This window comes from Amphimedon queenslandica, unplaced genomic scaffold (genome assembly GCF_000090795.2).
Source record: "Amphimedon queenslandica unplaced genomic scaffold, v1.1 AMPQUscaffold_13248, whole genome shotgun sequence".
Taxonomy (NCBI): Eukaryota; Metazoa; Porifera; class Demospongiae; order Haplosclerida; family Niphatidae; genus Amphimedon; species Amphimedon queenslandica.
In genome coordinates this window covers 85781-101988 of record NW_003546516.1, presented here as the reverse complement: position 1 = coordinate 101988, position 16208 = coordinate 85781, and the positions used below count along the sequence as shown (strand labels likewise).

Sequence of the window (16208 nt, the reverse complement as noted above, 5' to 3'; positions counted from 1 at the left end):
AAGTATACGAAAACCACGTGGTTGCTAGAATATTACTTCCGGTACAAACAGCCACATGTAAAATGTCCAGGGGAAGTAGTGCTGGTTTTGATCGCTTTATTACTATATTCTCACCAGAAGGAAGACTCTATCAAGTCGGTGAGTTCCTTTTTTATTGCTGTTTATTAAAAATGGGCTTTAATTCCCGAGAGATAGTCAGATAGCCATTTTTCTAATTAATGCACATCACCACTTTAGAGTATGCTTTCAAAGCCATTGCTCAAACTGGCTCAACATCCATTGGAGTAAAAGGAACCAATTCAGCCGTAGTAATAACACAAAAGAAAGTCCCCGTAAGCAAATATTAATTAATTAGTTTAATCTATTATTTTTAATTTCTTAAGGACAAATTATTAGATCCAGATAGCATTACTCATTTATTTAAAATTACCGATACTGTCGGCTGTGTCATGACTGGAATGACAGGTTTCCTTCCTTGTGTCTTTATGTTAGAATTCACACTCATTTATTTCACACCTTTTAGCTGACAGCAGAGCTCAAGTGAAGCGTGCTCGACACGAAGCAGCTGAATTTAAGTATCGCTATGGCTACGACATGCCTGTTGATGCTGTTTGTAAAAGAATGGCCGACATTGCTCAGATATATACTCAGAATGCATTCATGAGACCATATGGTTGCAGTTAGTAGAGAGAGAGAGAGAGAGGAGGGAAGGAAAGAGCTAGAGAGACTACACCATATGTTAATTCAATAGTATGTTATGTTAGTGGGTTAATGTTCATAGAGCCATAAATGCAGAGTGAAAAATTTAGATGTTGGAAATTTTGATATGCTGCCATTACATCTATGCTTCATTGCTATGTGAAAATCACCATCACTTGACTTAAAATAATTATACCAGATTATGGTATATTTTTCTTTAGGTATGATATTAATTGGTATAGATGAAGAGAGAGGTATACAGTTATTTAAAACGGATCCAGCTGGTTATTATTGTGGCTACAAGGCAACCAGTGTGGGGGCTAAACAAACTGAAGCTAATAATTACTTGGAGAAAAAAATTAAAAAGAATCCTTCATGGGGCTATCACGAAACAGTTGAGGTGATAAATTGTCTCTACAAAAATTTTATGGGCAAGCTTGTTTATTTTTATTGTGACGTTAGGTTGCTCTTCTCACTCTCTCCCAAGTTCTCTCGGCTGATTTGAAGTCAAACGAAGTTGAGATAGGAGTTGTGACTGAAGACAATCCTGAATTCAGGTTATAGGGAGAGCATAAGGAAGGATTGTGTGATGGCATTTTACTTCTCTTCTTTTAGGATACTCACTGAGAAAGAAATAGACGAGAGGCTTACTGCATTGGCTGAACGTGACTAACTAATGACATATAGATAATTATTATTATCATGATTATTATTATCATTGTTGTTTTTGGCTTTCTGTCTGTGGTCTTGATCCTACTGCCACTGATAATAATAAACTTAATTGGTTCGAGGGACTTGCCATGTTAGCCTTTGCTTCAACTAGGCTAGCAGGCAAACAATTATTGCAATTGCTGCCTTTACATGTATTATGGTTTATGGGTGGGTAGTCTACATTTACTGGATAATTATTTTTACAATAGTTGAGTGCACTAGTAGTGTTATTGGCAATATCATGTGGTTCTTGGTGATTTGATTTCTGGTTCTTCAATATCGTCATCCTCTTCGAAATCTATAAAAAATAAACAAAGCAGTGCAATGCTAATACATAAAACTACACTGTACAGTGGTGAATATTGTTTATAATCATTATTACCTTCTAATTCTTCATCAGGAGTTTCCCTCTTGTTAGGGGCAGACATTACTCTCTTTTCTTTCTCAACTTGTTCCGTCAGGATACCGTTTGCTTTCTCCTTCACAACGGCCAGTGAGCTAGCAAGACAGTCCAAGAAGCTCTCCCTTTCTTCTCCACCGCTGGAAACTGCCTCTGAGATCTTCAGTTCTCTTCCATCACTGAATTTTATAAGACACTCTACACTCATGTTGGCCTTTAATTTTTAAGGGTGTGGCTGATATTCTAGTTTCATAATTCATACATAGATAATAGAGTAAATGATATTCACTCTACTATTTCTATTTCATTTACTCTAATATCTATGTTTCAAACTATAATGTTTATGCTCATACATTTGCATAATTATTTTGCATAAGAAAGTTCACTTATTTTTATTCTAACAAAAATTATTCACATTAAAATCAAATCAATAATTTCTCCAGGTTCCATTCCAGTCTTCCCTCCCTCATCCATGGGAGGCAGTACCGCTAGACCAGTAGCACCTCTCATGCTCAATAGACGACTGCTCCTCTGTAGACCAGTGGACTCTACAGTGGGTGGTACAGTGGACCAGTCAGATATCACAACACGTTGATACTCTGGTCTTGGGTCAAGGCTCACTCTGGACTTTAGCTATATTATAAGGATTGCTGCATCATCATTATAGAACAAGTTTATTATAGATCCATTACTTGAGCTTTTATGGTGACTGATGAAGGGTTAGGATGACCAGCTAGTTTCCTCAAAGCAGGCAGTACAAACAGCTGGAATGTAACTGTGGAAGACACAGGATTACCTAGCAATAGAAAAAAATATATAAATCAAGAGTAGTAGCTTCAAAAAATTTATCTGACAAATTACTACTAACAATACAAGTATTTTGACTATTTTATAACAACTACCTGGTAATGCAAATATCAGTTTGAGTTTCCCATTTCTCTCTACAGTAGCAAATGTAGTAGGTTTCCTTTAATAAAAGCATATACATATATTAAGTACTTGAACTAAGTTTCTCTTACCCTGGTTTCATAAAGACCCTCCCAAAATGAATATTAGCTGAGAAATCTTTTACTAAAACTGGCTTAAGAAGATCCTAACACAAAAATAGCAATGGATAGTCTTTAAATAATAATTAATAACTTTCTCTCCCATTGATACTCCACCAGAGGTAACTAGGACGTCAGCTTTTTCAAGACCAGCTGCAATCTTCTCTACTAACTTCTCCCTCCTATAGCATAGAACTGTATGTAAAAATGTACCAAATTATTCATATTTTGGTTATGATCTTACGTGTCAGGAGCTATTCCAATATCCAACCCTTTAAACCCATTCTTTCTTACAGCTGCTAGTAGTACGTGACGATTACTATCATAAATCTGTCCTGGAGCAAGATTACTCCCTGGATCAACAACCTAAAAGAGAAAGAAAAGGTTGAAACGTGATGCACAATAATAAAAAGTAAAGGCTTCTTAAAAATTATAAAACATTAGTTAAATTTACATGCATTCTTTCTCATTACCTCATTACCAGTTGACATTACAGCAACTAATGGAGTCTTGAAGACATTTATCCTTTCCATTCCAACTGAGGCAGCTAATCCTAGCTCAGAAGGTCCTAGCACTGTCCCTCTCTCTAGGACGGTCTCTCCTTTAGCAATGTCAGAACCAACAGATCTATAAGCAATAAAAAAACATCACAATGTATACTATAATTTTTAACCTGACATCTTCACCAGACTGGACATTAGATAAAATTTTTATTTTCTTCTCAACCGTTCCCTAAAATAAGTTCATCAGTGTACATGTAGTCCACATACACACAGACATTGTAAAAAACAGACACTTCTCATAAATTCCTTTTCTCTAAGCTTACATCATCAGAGCTGGCCAGTAGCTCAGTGTTCTCTACCATAACAACGGCGTCAGCTCCACCCGGTAACGGTGCACCAGTTGTAATACGAGCGACTGTTCCAATGAGGACACATTGTCCAGACTGAGGCTATAGGGAGGGACAGCAGTTTGTACATGCAAAGAGAGAAAGACATACAGATTCTCCTGCAGTGACAGGTGCAAGTACATCTCTTTCAGTTGAACTATCACTACCTATTATGACATGTAGATAATATTACTGCTTTTATATCTACATGTACGGGTGTATGCTGCTTTCTTCTCTCTCCCTCTCTCTCTCTCTCTCAGTGACTTACTGATGACAGCGTATCCATCTTTTATAGAAGCTGGAAAGGGAGGGAAAGGTTGACTAGCAATGATGCTCTCTCCCAGTACACGATCAAGAGCATCTTACACAAAATAATTCTAAGATTATTATTATTAATATTCACCTTCTAGGTTTCTCAGTTCCGTTGACTGTTGTTCTGGAATCTTCTCCATTACAACTTGAAGTGCTTCATGTACTGATAGTAGAGGATATGGGGACTGTCTGGGTCTCATAGCAACTGGATAGAAATCCTCTTTTGCTATATAAAAATATAAGAATCATTAATTTTAAAGTAAAATACATGTACTTATAGCACCTGGTACTTGAAATAAGAAGTATTATTAATGTACTTATGCTATGTAGAAAGTTTGAGTAGATTTCGAGCTCAAATTTTCAAGTTATGGCAAATTTTACAAAGTGCTAAAATTCTGAAAATACCCTGTACTATAGCCCATGGTTTTTTCAGAAAAATGGCTCCACAATAACCCCCAAATTTTATTACATTTTATTGATGTCCTTATGCTGTGTAGAAAGTTTGAGTAGATTTTGAGCTCAAATTTTCAAATTATGGCAATTTTTACAAAGTGCTAAAATTCTGAAAAATACCCTGTACTATAGCCCATGGTTTTTTCAAAAAAATGGCTCCAAAATCACCCCCAAATTTTATTACATTTTCTGATACATATTGATGCCCTTATACTATGTAGAAAGTTTGAGTAGATTTCGAGCTCAAATTTTCAAGTTATGGTAATTTTTACAAAGTGCTAAAATTCTGAAAAATACCCTGTACTATAGCCCATGGTTTTTTCAAAAAAATGGCTCCAAAATCACCCCCAAATTTTATTACATTTTCTGATACATATTGATGCCCTTATACTATGTAGAAAGTTTGAGTAGATTTCGAGCTCAAATTTTCAAGTTATGGCAATTTTTACAAAGTGCTAAAATTCTGAAAAATACCCATGGTTTCTTCAAAAAAATGGCTCCAAAATCACCTCCAAATTTTATTACATTTTCTGATACATATTGATGTCCTTATGCTATGTAGAAAGTTTGAGTAGATTTCAAGCTCAAATTTTCAAGTTACTAGCATTTTTTAAAATGCCAAAATTCTGAAAAATTCCAAAAAATGACTCAAGAATCACTTTAAATTTTAATTACAATACTAATGCCATCTACACATTTGGACTGATTTTATAAGTTATGAGCATCAACCTGGCATGCTTAAAAGTGGCAAATTTTGTCCATTTTTCCCAAAAAAATTTAAAATGAAGTGACTTCAAAATTTTACTAACAACCACGGACTTTTTAACAACTTACTTCTTCCAATAGTTTTAGTGGTGGAATGATACTTGCCATGGCCACAGGTGTGACCGCCATGCACCTGCATTGAGTTATGGGTATGATCAACACGTGAAGAAACATCAGAAATCAAATCTGTAAAGTAAATTTAAGAATTAATAATAATTACTACACAATATACCTAAAGCGTGAGAGAGAGAAGGAAGAGCAAAATTGAAGCATTCCTAAATATAAGTAGTAAGAATAGTTCCATTATCAGAGGATAATATTATACCTCAGCTCCTTTCTTGCTTCCTGGTAGATTAATAATTAAAGTCGACCTCCTGATTCCAGAGGTTAACCTACAGTAGAATAATGCCATTATTTTCCTAATTAAATACTTATTGTTCCATTACCTAGAGAGCATTGCCATTGGTGTAACTTCTAATGATTTTGTGATCATTGCTATGGACAGACCTGGTGCATCTCTTTCTATTACCTTTTTAGTAGCCTATAGAAAAGGGGGCAGAGAGAAGAGAAATGATACTAAGAGTCAGTGTGTCAACTATTTCGTTAATAGCAAGAGTAGATATCTTTTTTTATACAGGTACTTTAGGTATAATGTTATGTATAATCGTTATTGGGTGTGTCTTTCTTTAGCTAACTTCTGGTGTCACGTCTCTAGGACTGAAACCTGTTCCGCCTGTTGTAAGAACCAGACTCAGACCTGCTCTATCAGCCCAATCCAACAAAGCAGCCTATCACATTGTGCATTAACAAATAAGGGAGTTTGAATAAATTTGATAATAACTACTTCAATCAATTCTGCCTCGTCAGGAACACACTTTGTTAGTACATCATTAAAACCTAACCTTGTGAAGAACTTGTGATTAAAAATACTACGTTGTGTCGTTTTATGTTTATATATTATTGTAGTTATCAACATTTTATCATTTTAACATCTGCTGTACATTGCTTTAAAATTAGTATAATAAATGTCAACTTAAAATTATGATATTTTCTTATACATACTTTGATGAGTTTATTAGTCTCACGAGGTTTGGTCCACTTGTATCATTAGCCTCACCTTTAGAGCATCTATCACTAACTGTGTGTCATAATTCAAAACACGTACATCATTATTCACATTGTACCAGTTAATACACCAGCACTTCTGGCAGCCATGTTTCTCTTTCACACTCACACCCATCAAGTCATCAACCACTCCCCAAGCAAAAAAGAATATAACAAAACTTTATAATGAAGTAATTGTAAGTTAATAGTCTAAGTTAACTAATAAATTAATAATAGTTTTTGTAAGATCTATTATTACTACATCTATTATTGTAACAGTAACATTATAATCATCGGTCCTGATAAATAGCTACTTCAATGCTTGTCTCCTAAGTCAGGATGCAAATATTCTATAAAAAGGTAGAGTTAGGGAGAAGATAAGTATAGAGTAACATAACAAACTCACTTGATTTTGCCTTTGCCTCTTCTGTGGGTAGAAAATAAAGAATCACTAAAATTAGCTTAGTGAGTCTTCCAAAGGCTTACCTGTGATTGGTATCTTGTAGATAAGATACCATGTGATCAAAAAGCCCAAACAAAGCCCTTTGATCGGTTTCATATGATGGATGGTATTCTTTACAAAGGCCATAGCTGCTGCAGATGAAAACACCATCTTGATTTTTATAGCTTTAACCACACCCACAACAACAAAACTAGATTTTATAACTAGTTTATTAGGCAATCGCATCACTAATCACTATGCATAGCCTATGCTATCTATGCATATGGACAGCAATTTTGCATTCTTTCCTTGGGCAAGAACTAAAAGATGTCTTTCACTACTCGTTTTCTTTATTCTTTCGTATATTTGCTGTTTGTAATACCATTTCTCTGCCTCCTGCGAGGGCTGCCTGCTAAGAACTCTCTCAAAAAGCTGAACTCCATTTTAGAGGGAATCAAAAAGGGACAAATAGCTCACAGGTGCTAACAGTAATTCTATTATCATCCTTCATTGTTTGTACAGAGGTGGCATTCCCGAGAATACACTGACTGCCTTTAGAAAATCAAAGAGAACCGGAGCCACCACAGTTGAGGTAAGCAGTACTTCTTTTGTTTCCACAATGTCATAAACAATCAACTAAAGGTTGATCTTCAAATGACTAAAGATGGTCATCCTGTTTTATTTCATGATGATGAAACCGATGAACTCTGTAATGGCTCTGGCCAACTCAAAGACATGACAATGGAAGACGTTAAGATACTTGATATAAAAGGGTAAGGCAATAAGCTATCATTATGGGATGCTTCCTATAAAAATATTATTATAGTTATCCTGATGCTAAAATACCCACACTACATGAAGCTATAGATGTCATTAAAGAGGAAGACATGTACATGCTCCTAGAAATAAAGGACTACAACAGCCAAGTAGGTAAAATAAATCACATTCGCCCCTCTCATATCCTCCATAGACCCTGAATATCATTACTAATCTTTTTAAAAATGATGATCACTTGTATGAGAGGATAATCGTCATCTCTTTTTTCCCTCATATCATCTATCAGGTTAGCCTATCCCTTATGTTTATGCAGTATATTATGAAACTTGACACCTTGCATTTTTCTTGCTTGAGCATACACTGCCCCACCCTAATTATTCATTCACCTCAGTACAATATTCATGATTACCTTAAGGAGACAATTATTAGCATGTATTTATTTTAACGATTTTTGTGATACTGACATTTGGTTGGTATTTAATTTATATTTAACATTAATAACTATTAATAATTTAAAGTTAGTGCTGACTTAAGTTAGCAATTTTGTATAAATCACTAAAATCTGCTAAATTAAATACCTGCTAACAATTTATTGTCTCCTCAAGGTAGTTACGTGAGTTTATATTAGCTAACTGACTTACTAATCATAATTATGGCAGAGATACTATAATAACCTATTAAGTTGTACAATTACAAATTTACACACATAAAGTATGCATGCCATTTTAATTTGTGAGTTTCAAGATTTGTAATGTGCATCTTTTGTTTAGGTAAAGAGGTCTGATTCTAACATCATGGTAGGCCTTGTAGTAATGCAGACATTACTGGTGGATGAAGCTGGTCCACTCTATGCTAAATGGAAGCTGAAGTTGCTGAGTGTTTTTGACTATATAATAGGGAAGATAATGATTGGTTCCTTTGTACGAAAGCTAATCGGTTTGAGTCTCATTCTACCTGACAAAGATGATATAATATTGAAAAGGTTTCTAATGTTTTGTTGCAGTTGAATGATACTTTACTTTGTCTTTTTTTCTCATAGAATTGATATCAAACATTTAGAGGAAGAAGGTGTGAGGCTGATAACGTGGACCGTTAATTCAGACGAAGACAAGGAATATTTCAATAACAATCTCCATCATATACCATACATGACTGACCATGTCACATCATCCCATTCCCCTCAATAATTATTATATTTTTATCTAGATTGCTGGCATATTTTAAATACTTTTTACTTTTTTAAAAGCAACAATAACCGTCACATCATCCCATTCCCCTCAATAACTATTATATTTTTATGTAGATTGCTGGCATATTTTAAACACTTTTTACTTTTTTAAATTAACAATGACCGTCACATCATCCCATTCCCCTCAATAATTATTATATTTTTATGTAGATTGCTGGCATATTTTAAACACTTTTTACTTTTTTTAATTAAAAATAACCAGTACAAACAATTGGCAGAAACAACTGGCATCATAAGACTCAGTTGTATTAATTATTACTTTCACCCACGCATAATTTTATTAGCCACACCCATGTAAAAATACTAATGCAAATATTCGTGAAGGTTGCTCGCTGGAAGATGAATCCTCTTGCTCTTCGTATAATCTCCTCCTTCACATACTTCGTATTTGTAGTTCCATGTCACTTTCTCTTCAGAGGATTCCTCGCTAGAAACTCTCTCTCAAAGCTTGACTACATACTGGAGGGAATTAAGAAAGGGCCCATAGCTCACAGGTGCAATTTTGTCAGCTAATAATTTTTATTTTTAAATACAAAAAATGATTCTACAGAGGTGGGATTCCTGAGAATACATTAACTGCTTTTAGAAAATCAAAGACAGCTGGTGCCACAGCAGTTGAGGTAGATAATAATTATTATGATGTTATCTATATATATATTATTTTGTTATTATAAAAAGGTTGATCTTCAAATGACTAGAGATGGTCATCCTGTTTTATTTCATGACGATGCAATCGACCGACTCTGCAATGGCTCCGGGCAACTCAAAGACATGACACTGGAACACATTAAGACACTCGATGTAGACGGGTATGTATGTACATGCACATGTACATGTACATGTATCTATTGCCAATTTTGTTTAGATAGTAATTACAGTTGGCTTGGGATTATCTACTTAATGGCAACATCAATAAGAATAGGCAATTTTATTTTGTCTGATGCAAACACAATTAACATAGTAATAGTACTAATAATGGTCATGGTCATTCTTAGTAAATGTAGTTTAAATGTTACCTGCTGTTTTCTGTAGTATTCACTTTGCTTGCTTCCTCTTATAATCTGATATGAAACCATTCAATTTAGGCATGCAAAGATACCTACTCTACACGAAGCCATCAGCGCTATAAAGGAGCTGGAGATGTACATGCTCCTGGAGGTGAAATGTTATAACAATCAAGTATGGGAAGGATATGATCAAAGAGAGTAATTAATTTTCTTTTCCATCTCCCACTTCTCCTAGACTGTTAACATTGTCACTGATCTGTTTAAAAGTGATCCTGAGTTATACGAAAGAATCGTCGTCATCTCTTTCTTTCCTCATATTCTCTACCAGGTAGTTACTTAAAGCAGCTCCCTACAGTTAATACTGTACCTATTATTGCATTGATGACAGATAAGGAGAATTGATCCAGATATCATTGTGGGTCTTGTAATACGACAGACTGTATTTACTGTTGATCCTAACAATCCCCAAAAGATCACTAACAAGTGGAAGCTGATGCTACTCAGGGCTGTTGATAGAATAGTGGCAGGCCTTCTTTTGGGATTTGTGAGGAAAGTCCTTGGACTGAGTCTTATATTGCCTCATAAAGTAGACATTTTGGAGGAAAGGTACGTATGTTAAAGATGAAACTACATGTAAAGCATTGTTGGTCTTTCTCTTAGAGTTGATGTAAAATACTTTCATAAGGAAGGAGTGAGGCTAGTGACATGGACTGTCAACTTGGACGAAGAAAAGGAGTATTTTAGCAATGTCCTCCAGCTACCTTTTATGACTGACCACGTGCTCTCACAAGAACTACAGCAATAATAATAGAATAATAATAATAACAATAATAAATGATAATAATTCAGGCCATCACTAGTAGTTTTAGCTCTAATCATTGAAGCAGAAAGTATAGCACATGCTCAATTGCTCTTTGTCAGTAAAGTTTTGATTTTATTATTCAGACATCATCAAGTCATAATAATCATTATTATTATAATTATATTTACTCATTCAGTCATTTTGTTTACTCATTCGTGCCTTATAGTGTAAAGGATACTCTAGACATAATGCTCCGTCACTGTGAATCAGTTGATATAAGACGATTATAATAATAATAATAATAATAATAATAAGAGGAGGAGGAAGAGTTTTATGTGATAATAATAATATAATTTTAAATCTTGTAATAGTGTATAATTATATCCTATTGATTGGTTCTCTGTACATAATAGGGTTTGCCGAGAGAAGGGAGGTGAGTGGGACCAATCTGATGATGTCTTCCAGTTGGAAACATTGTATTTGACTAAAGGGAAAGAAAGTGAAAGATGAAAATACATGTACATGTAAAATAATAATTATACCTTTGCTGAAGGATTAGTACTAGCTAGTAAAGAAGGGAAGGGTGAGATATGGGGTTGCTGATGCCTGGCTATATGAGATGGGCCGGCTTTCATAGATTGAGCTAATGACGGTAGTCCAGTGCTTAGGCCACTATTGACTCCATGGAGGACTTGCTGCTCTCCTTTAACCTGGAGCTGAGGTGGTTTGGGTAACTGTGGCAGAGTCAGACTACTCATCATGGAGCCATGGACTCCAGGAGGAGGGCCCTGGGCCTGACTAGCTAGGACTGGTATGTAGTATTGTCTCTGTTTTACTGGAACAAACTGTAATGTAGGAATTCATATTCTGTGTATGGGTATTATATATTTTCTTAGTTACCTCATCTCTTTCTCTTTGTTTCCCTCTCCCTTGCTTGTAATGCTTCTGCAGTAGAGAGAAGGAAAAAGAAGAAAATGAGAAGGAAGGAGAGAAAGGAAGTTGGATGTACGTGTAGAGAAGTTGTTCAGAGGCATACATTGTACATGCTCCAATGTTGTGTAGAGCTTTTGAGCTGATTCTATAATCAAAATTACTTTTTTAATGAATTTTAAAGTTGCTCCAAAATTGGGTCAAAGTCCCTGTACTATAGTACAGGATCATTGGCTAAATTTTACCAAAAGTAGCTACATGTAGAAGAGAATTCTTCATTTTTATAATTTTTCCTGATGCATATACATGTTCTTATGTTGCGTAGAAATTTTGAGTCAATTCCAGCCCTGCCTCCAATTTTATTGGAAGCAGGTACATATACATGTGTATATACATGTAGCAGTCATTAGTGAGTGATTCCTTGTAAAATGGCTTACATGTTGATGCTGCTGCTGTTTCATTGATAACTCTGGTTGCATGACATCTGACTTCAAACGTAGCTTGGACCTTCTTTCTGCCTCCCTATAATTAAAGAAAAGAGAGAGAAGGGAAGGTTGAAGGAGAAAAAGATATTAATGATCCAATGCTGACAGACATAAGTGTATTAACTACCTTAATTCTTTAAAATAAGGATGCCGTAAAGTTTCTTTAGCACTTGGTCTATGTAAAAAATAAAAAAATAATAATAAATTTTAGTCTCAGTTGTACTGTACGTGCATGCTACCTTTCTTCTGGATCATAAGTACAAAGTTTGGTAATGAGATCAATGCACTGCTTTGATGCGTGCTTCAGTAATATTGATATACCAGTTGGGTGCTTGTATGGGAAATTAAAATCCATACTTTTAGACTGACTGTTAGTATTGGAGAGAGAGAGAGGTATAATACACAATGGATCATGAACGATTTTAATATAATTCATTACATTTTACGAAATTTGTCCAGGACTTGCGAGGAAGGAGTACCAACAACATCGTGTATCTTTGATATCTGATCCAACTCATTTGATCCGGGAAACAACGGTCTGAGACTAAATGAAAAATAAATCAAATACACTTCTATATAATTATAATGAAACTTCTTTCCATACTTTGTTATATCTTCCACTCTCTCTCTCTCTCTCTCTTTCCCTCTCTTTCTCTCTCTCTGTCTTTCTCTTTCTTTCCCTCTCTCTCTCCCTCTGTCTCTCTCTCTCTCTTACCTCATTAATTCAAAAAGGACACATCCAACACTCCACATGTCCATCTTGTGTCCATAGTGTCCGTCAGTTAGCAGACACTCTGGTGCTCTGTACCTACATATACAAATGAACGTGTGTATTAATGGGCTCAGTGCATTAATAACTTGCCATCTAGTTGATATGTACTCTGTGAAAGGGAGTTTTGAATACATACTCTTGCATGAACCAAAATCAGCTAATTTTAGTAGATCATCCTTTTTGGGGAAAAATTATAACATACAAAATCATAATTATGGAGACTTGACCACTCGTACATGTAGGTACATACATGTACATGTACATCAATTACAGTACATGCATACTTTTATTAGTATGTTCTCTGGCTTGACATCTCTGTGAAATATACCATTCCTGTGCATGTGATACAGTGACTTGCATAATTGATACGTATACAAACGAACGCGTGCTTCTGGTAGATATGACCTCCGGTCTAAGAGAGAAAGGGAAAGTTAGAAGTACATGTATATTACACTGTACTTGTATTATTATGACTATTATTATTCAACTGAAAGATATACAATCAGTATTGTTTTCTTTTCAGAATTCAAAACTTTATAGTTGATTTTAAATAAAGTTATAGCATGGGACTCATTCATTTTGCTTTATAAATGCACGAATGAATAAGCTTGTTTTTATAATTATGTAGCAATCATAATGTGCTACGTAACTGAACACATGATTCAGGCACGGTGACATCAATTTAGATATTATACTAATCTACCTTTAATAAGCTCGTAAATATTCATATTCATCAGTTCACATATTAAAGATAGCGTGCCAGTCTGTCTGTCACTGTGTCAAGAAAGAGCAAGGATTGATAAGTACTCTTGATTAAGAGAGCATCAACTCACAAGATTACTTCTTTTAGTTCTATGACGTTTGGATGAGGATTAAGTCTCCGAAGTGCTTGAATCTCCCTCAGGTTATTGACTTGTGTCATACTAATAATAAAGCAACCATCATAGGGTAAGTCTTTATCCTTCTTCTCTCTCTCTTACTTGCTGTATTTTTGTTTCATCTTCTTGCAGGCGTACAGTTTACCGTCGAGAAGACTCTGACACTTGAGTACTTCCGAGAAGGTTCCTTCTCCCATGGCACCTACAACTCGATAGTCTTGAATGAAAAAGAAAAGAAAGAGACAGAGGGAGAGAATAGAGTTTATTTGTGAATAGTATAATCAAAAAGCATGAATTCCATCACTTTATATGGGGAATCCAATACAAAAATAATAATTTTAGGCAAAAGAAATTCATGCTCGATCCCCCTGGCATATAAACAGTACAGAAAAATAGCTACTGACTAGAAACCAAAATACATAATCAAACTGTGAGCATGCAAACTACACAAGTAATGTCTCATGGTCGAAAAAAACTTCACAGCCCTGATAGAATATATGAGTGATAGGTTGACACTTTGTAGATTCTCAATAAAGACTCTTAGCTGGCTAAAAACTCACCTCCCACGAGTGGAAGTGTCTCTGGCATTGCTCTATATAAACTCAAAAGCTAGCAAAGTGTAAAGGAAGAGAACAAGAAAGGCTAGATGGCCACTTGTTTATCAACTGTGGTCCCGTTGCTAGGCGTTACTAAGGACTACCCACCATTGTAAAGAAGCCACGCCCCGCTTAAAAACAAAAGGGACTTACGTTTGAGCCCTTCTGCTCCAGAGCCAGCACCACCATAACCTCTGTACATATCACAGGAGCCTGGGTTGCACTCGTCTGTCAGTCCTCCTTCAACTTGTTGTCAATTGAACACGCACACTCCCTGAGGTGCGGCTAACATCCTCATGAATTCCCTTACTGCCTCTATGTGGTGTCTACCTAGAGAGTTGAGGTCGGCTAGGATCGACCTCTTTTCTAGAAAGGCTCTCCTCATCGCGAGGTCTCTTAGCAGCTCGCCCTTACCTCCTCCTCCCTCTATCACTCAAGATGGCAAGAGTTTAAGTATCCCTGACCCCTCCTATCCTGGTCGCTATCATGCAATATGGCTACGCCACCATTGCCAGTGTCCGGAGTGCATGGCATCAACAGGACAGAGGACCGTACCATTATCTATTTTGAGCGGCAGCGTGAGACTGACGGGTGCAAAAGTGGAAGGTACAGTGTATGAACATACACAATCATCCTTCCTCCTCCTCCTCAGGTAATAGACTACAAATGGACTGGGAGCTCACTAATGGTGATCCTCATTCCGGGTACATAGACATGGACTGGTTGAAGGCTAATAACTATTCTAAGGAGTCTCTATCAGCATATAATGCATCCATTGAGCCAACTGTTGGAGTACGTTTATCACATTTTTCCTTTATTCAGCATTGTATTGAGTGTCTCTAGTGATGAAACTCCTCATTTACAGTATCCATTATTGTTTGATTGTATTTATTCATTCACAACTCCATGCATCCCAATAGCTTCTATGCATTAGATCAATGTCATCCATTGATTTGATCTATTTATGTATCCATTAGAAAACCCTCCCTGTTATGGAACACAAGGAGATAATAGATTCGACTGGAGGACTTTGGAAGTACGACTAGTAGTATATATTAATGAATGAGTGTTTGTCTCTCCAGGTGGCTGTATAATTTGAATAATACAGGAGCCTGTCTGATAAAGAATGTCCCTCAGGACTTGAGCTCTTATAGAAAAGTTAGCATTAATTTGAAAGAGAGAAATGCTGAGACAAGAGAAACTAGAAGAGATAGTGTTTCCTTCCATGATCTGTACCTCATCATGTTCTTATGCTGCATAGAAAGTTTGAGCTGATTCCAATCAAATTTGGATTTCTTAAGTTGCTCCAAAATCGGACCAAAATCCCCTGTGGTCTTTGCCAAATTTCACCAAAAAAGGAAATTTGGAATCTGGAATTCTCTCAAAAGGGAGAGAATTTTCAATTTTTATAATTTTCCTTTCTCATTAGATGGTGGAAAGTGTCTGCCCAGTACTCAAAACTATATATGGAGAGGTAAGGACTTCTCTCAGTTTTTTTGTGACCTATAATGTTGTACACGTAGTTCTTTGATGTCAAGATAGAGACTGACCCAATCAACATTGCATATACTGATGAAGCACTTGATTTTCACATGGACTTGGTCTATTACCAGTCGCCTCCAGGCATCCAATTATTGCACTGCATTAGGTAATCCATTGATTGTATTAATCCATTCATCTCTTTTGTTCCTTTGATGTGGTCCAGGAATGATTCGTGTATTGAAGGTGGCCACTCTCTTTTACTGGATGTCCTCCCTGTTGTCGAGGAAATGAGAAAGAATCATCACGAAGAATTTTTGACCCTTACTAAAATCCCGGCTACTTTTCAGAAGATTCATTTTGAAAGGTAGTAGCCTATTGCATCATCATTACCTCATCATTGCCTTGCTAT

The 16208-nt window shown here is 35.8% G+C and overlaps 6 protein-coding genes across 9 annotated transcripts; 4 read left to right on the top strand and 2 right to left on the bottom strand.

The window, feature by feature from the left end:
• Window positions 1–20: 20 nt before the first annotated feature.
• Window positions 21–1480, top strand: LOC100636628 (proteasome subunit alpha type-6-like). Its single transcript, XM_003388443.3, has 7 exons — window positions 21–138; window positions 238–332; window positions 384–465; window positions 524–679; window positions 921–1099; window positions 1162–1256; window positions 1315–1480. The coding sequence occupies exons 1-7, from the start codon at window positions 63–65 to the stop codon at window positions 1370–1372; spliced, it is 741 nt and encodes a 246-aa protein (XP_003388491.1). The 5' UTR covers window positions 21–62; the 3' UTR covers window positions 1373–1480.
• A 696-nt stretch (window positions 1481–2176) lies between these two features.
• On the bottom strand, window positions 2177–7053 carry LOC100638139 (gephyrin-like). 3 transcript variants are annotated; one of them, XM_011407311.2, is made up of 22 exons: window positions 6866–7051; window positions 6786–6806; window positions 6460–6729; window positions 6338–6413; window positions 6120–6177; window positions 5971–6063; window positions 5722–5816; window positions 5601–5667; window positions 5508–5550; window positions 5345–5461; window positions 4149–4283; window positions 4014–4106; window positions 3857–3912; window positions 3683–3808; window positions 3530–3588; window positions 3330–3483; window positions 3101–3222; window positions 2951–3038; window positions 2830–2903; window positions 2713–2777; window positions 2503–2606; window positions 2177–2443 (listed from the first exon to the last, which is right to left on the bottom strand). In XM_011407311.2, the coding sequence occupies exons 3-22, from the start codon at window positions 6488–6490 to the stop codon at window positions 2222–2224; spliced, it is 1878 nt and encodes a 625-aa protein (XP_011405613.1). In that variant the 5' UTR covers window positions 6491–6729; window positions 6786–6806; window positions 6866–7051; the 3' UTR covers window positions 2177–2221. The 3 variants fall into 3 exon arrangements, with proteins under 3 accessions (XP_011405613.1, XP_019855253.1, XP_019855254.1); XM_019999695.1 differs by having other exon boundaries at window positions 2371–2460; window positions 6866–7053; XM_019999694.1 differs by having other exon boundaries at window positions 6120–6280; window positions 6338–6729.
• A 7-nt stretch (window positions 7054–7060) lies between these two features.
• Window positions 7061–8965, top strand: LOC100636249 (glycerophosphodiester phosphodiesterase 1-like). Its single transcript, XM_003388440.3, has 7 exons — window positions 7061–7300; window positions 7344–7413; window positions 7464–7594; window positions 7648–7747; window positions 7792–7884; window positions 8369–8580; window positions 8638–8965. Exons 1-7 carry the CDS (start codon window positions 7149–7151, stop codon window positions 8783–8785), a joined length of 906 nt encoding a protein of 301 aa, XP_003388488.1. The 5' UTR covers window positions 7061–7148; the 3' UTR covers window positions 8786–8965.
• Window positions 8966–9114: 149 nt separating this feature from the next.
• LOC100638012 (glycerophosphodiester phosphodiesterase 1-like) lies at window positions 9115–10868 on the top strand. Its single transcript, XM_003388453.3, has 7 exons — window positions 9115–9341; window positions 9398–9467; window positions 9526–9656; window positions 9933–10026; window positions 10090–10182; window positions 10243–10460; window positions 10515–10868. The coding sequence occupies exons 1-7, from the start codon at window positions 9154–9156 to the stop codon at window positions 10657–10659; spliced, it is 939 nt and encodes a 312-aa protein (XP_003388501.3). The 5' UTR covers window positions 9115–9153; the 3' UTR covers window positions 10660–10868.
• A 44-nt stretch (window positions 10869–10912) lies between these two features.
• On the bottom strand, window positions 10913–14552 carry LOC100637887 (MAPK/MAK/MRK overlapping kinase-like). Of its 2 annotated transcripts, none has more exons than XM_019999697.1 (14): window positions 14471–14552; window positions 13824–13938; window positions 13677–13766; window positions 13547–13617; window positions 13128–13255; window positions 12934–13019; window positions 12787–12879; window positions 12511–12615; window positions 12311–12439; window positions 12199–12246; window positions 12024–12108; window positions 11557–11601; window positions 11199–11501; window positions 10913–11140 (listed from the first exon to the last, which is right to left on the bottom strand). In XM_019999697.1, exons 1-14 carry the CDS (start codon window positions 14517–14519, stop codon window positions 11042–11044), a joined length of 1446 nt encoding a protein of 481 aa, XP_019855256.1. In that variant the 5' UTR covers window positions 14520–14552; the 3' UTR covers window positions 10913–11041. The 2 variants fall into 2 exon arrangements, with proteins under 2 accessions (XP_019855256.1, XP_011405604.1); XM_011407302.2 differs by lacking the exon at window positions 14471–14552 and adding an exon at window positions 14282–14418.
• Window positions 14441–16202, top strand: LOC100637762 (trimethyllysine dioxygenase, mitochondrial-like). The gene is made up of 7 exons (XM_019999698.1): window positions 14441–14923; window positions 14970–15109; window positions 15295–15353; window positions 15400–15475; window positions 15747–15791; window positions 15841–15965; window positions 16023–16202. The coding sequence occupies exons 1-7, from the start codon at window positions 14614–14616 to the stop codon at window positions 16165–16167; spliced, it is 900 nt and encodes a 299-aa protein (XP_019855257.1). The 5' UTR covers window positions 14441–14613; the 3' UTR covers window positions 16168–16202.
• The last annotated feature ends 6 nt before the right edge of the window (window positions 16203–16208 follow it).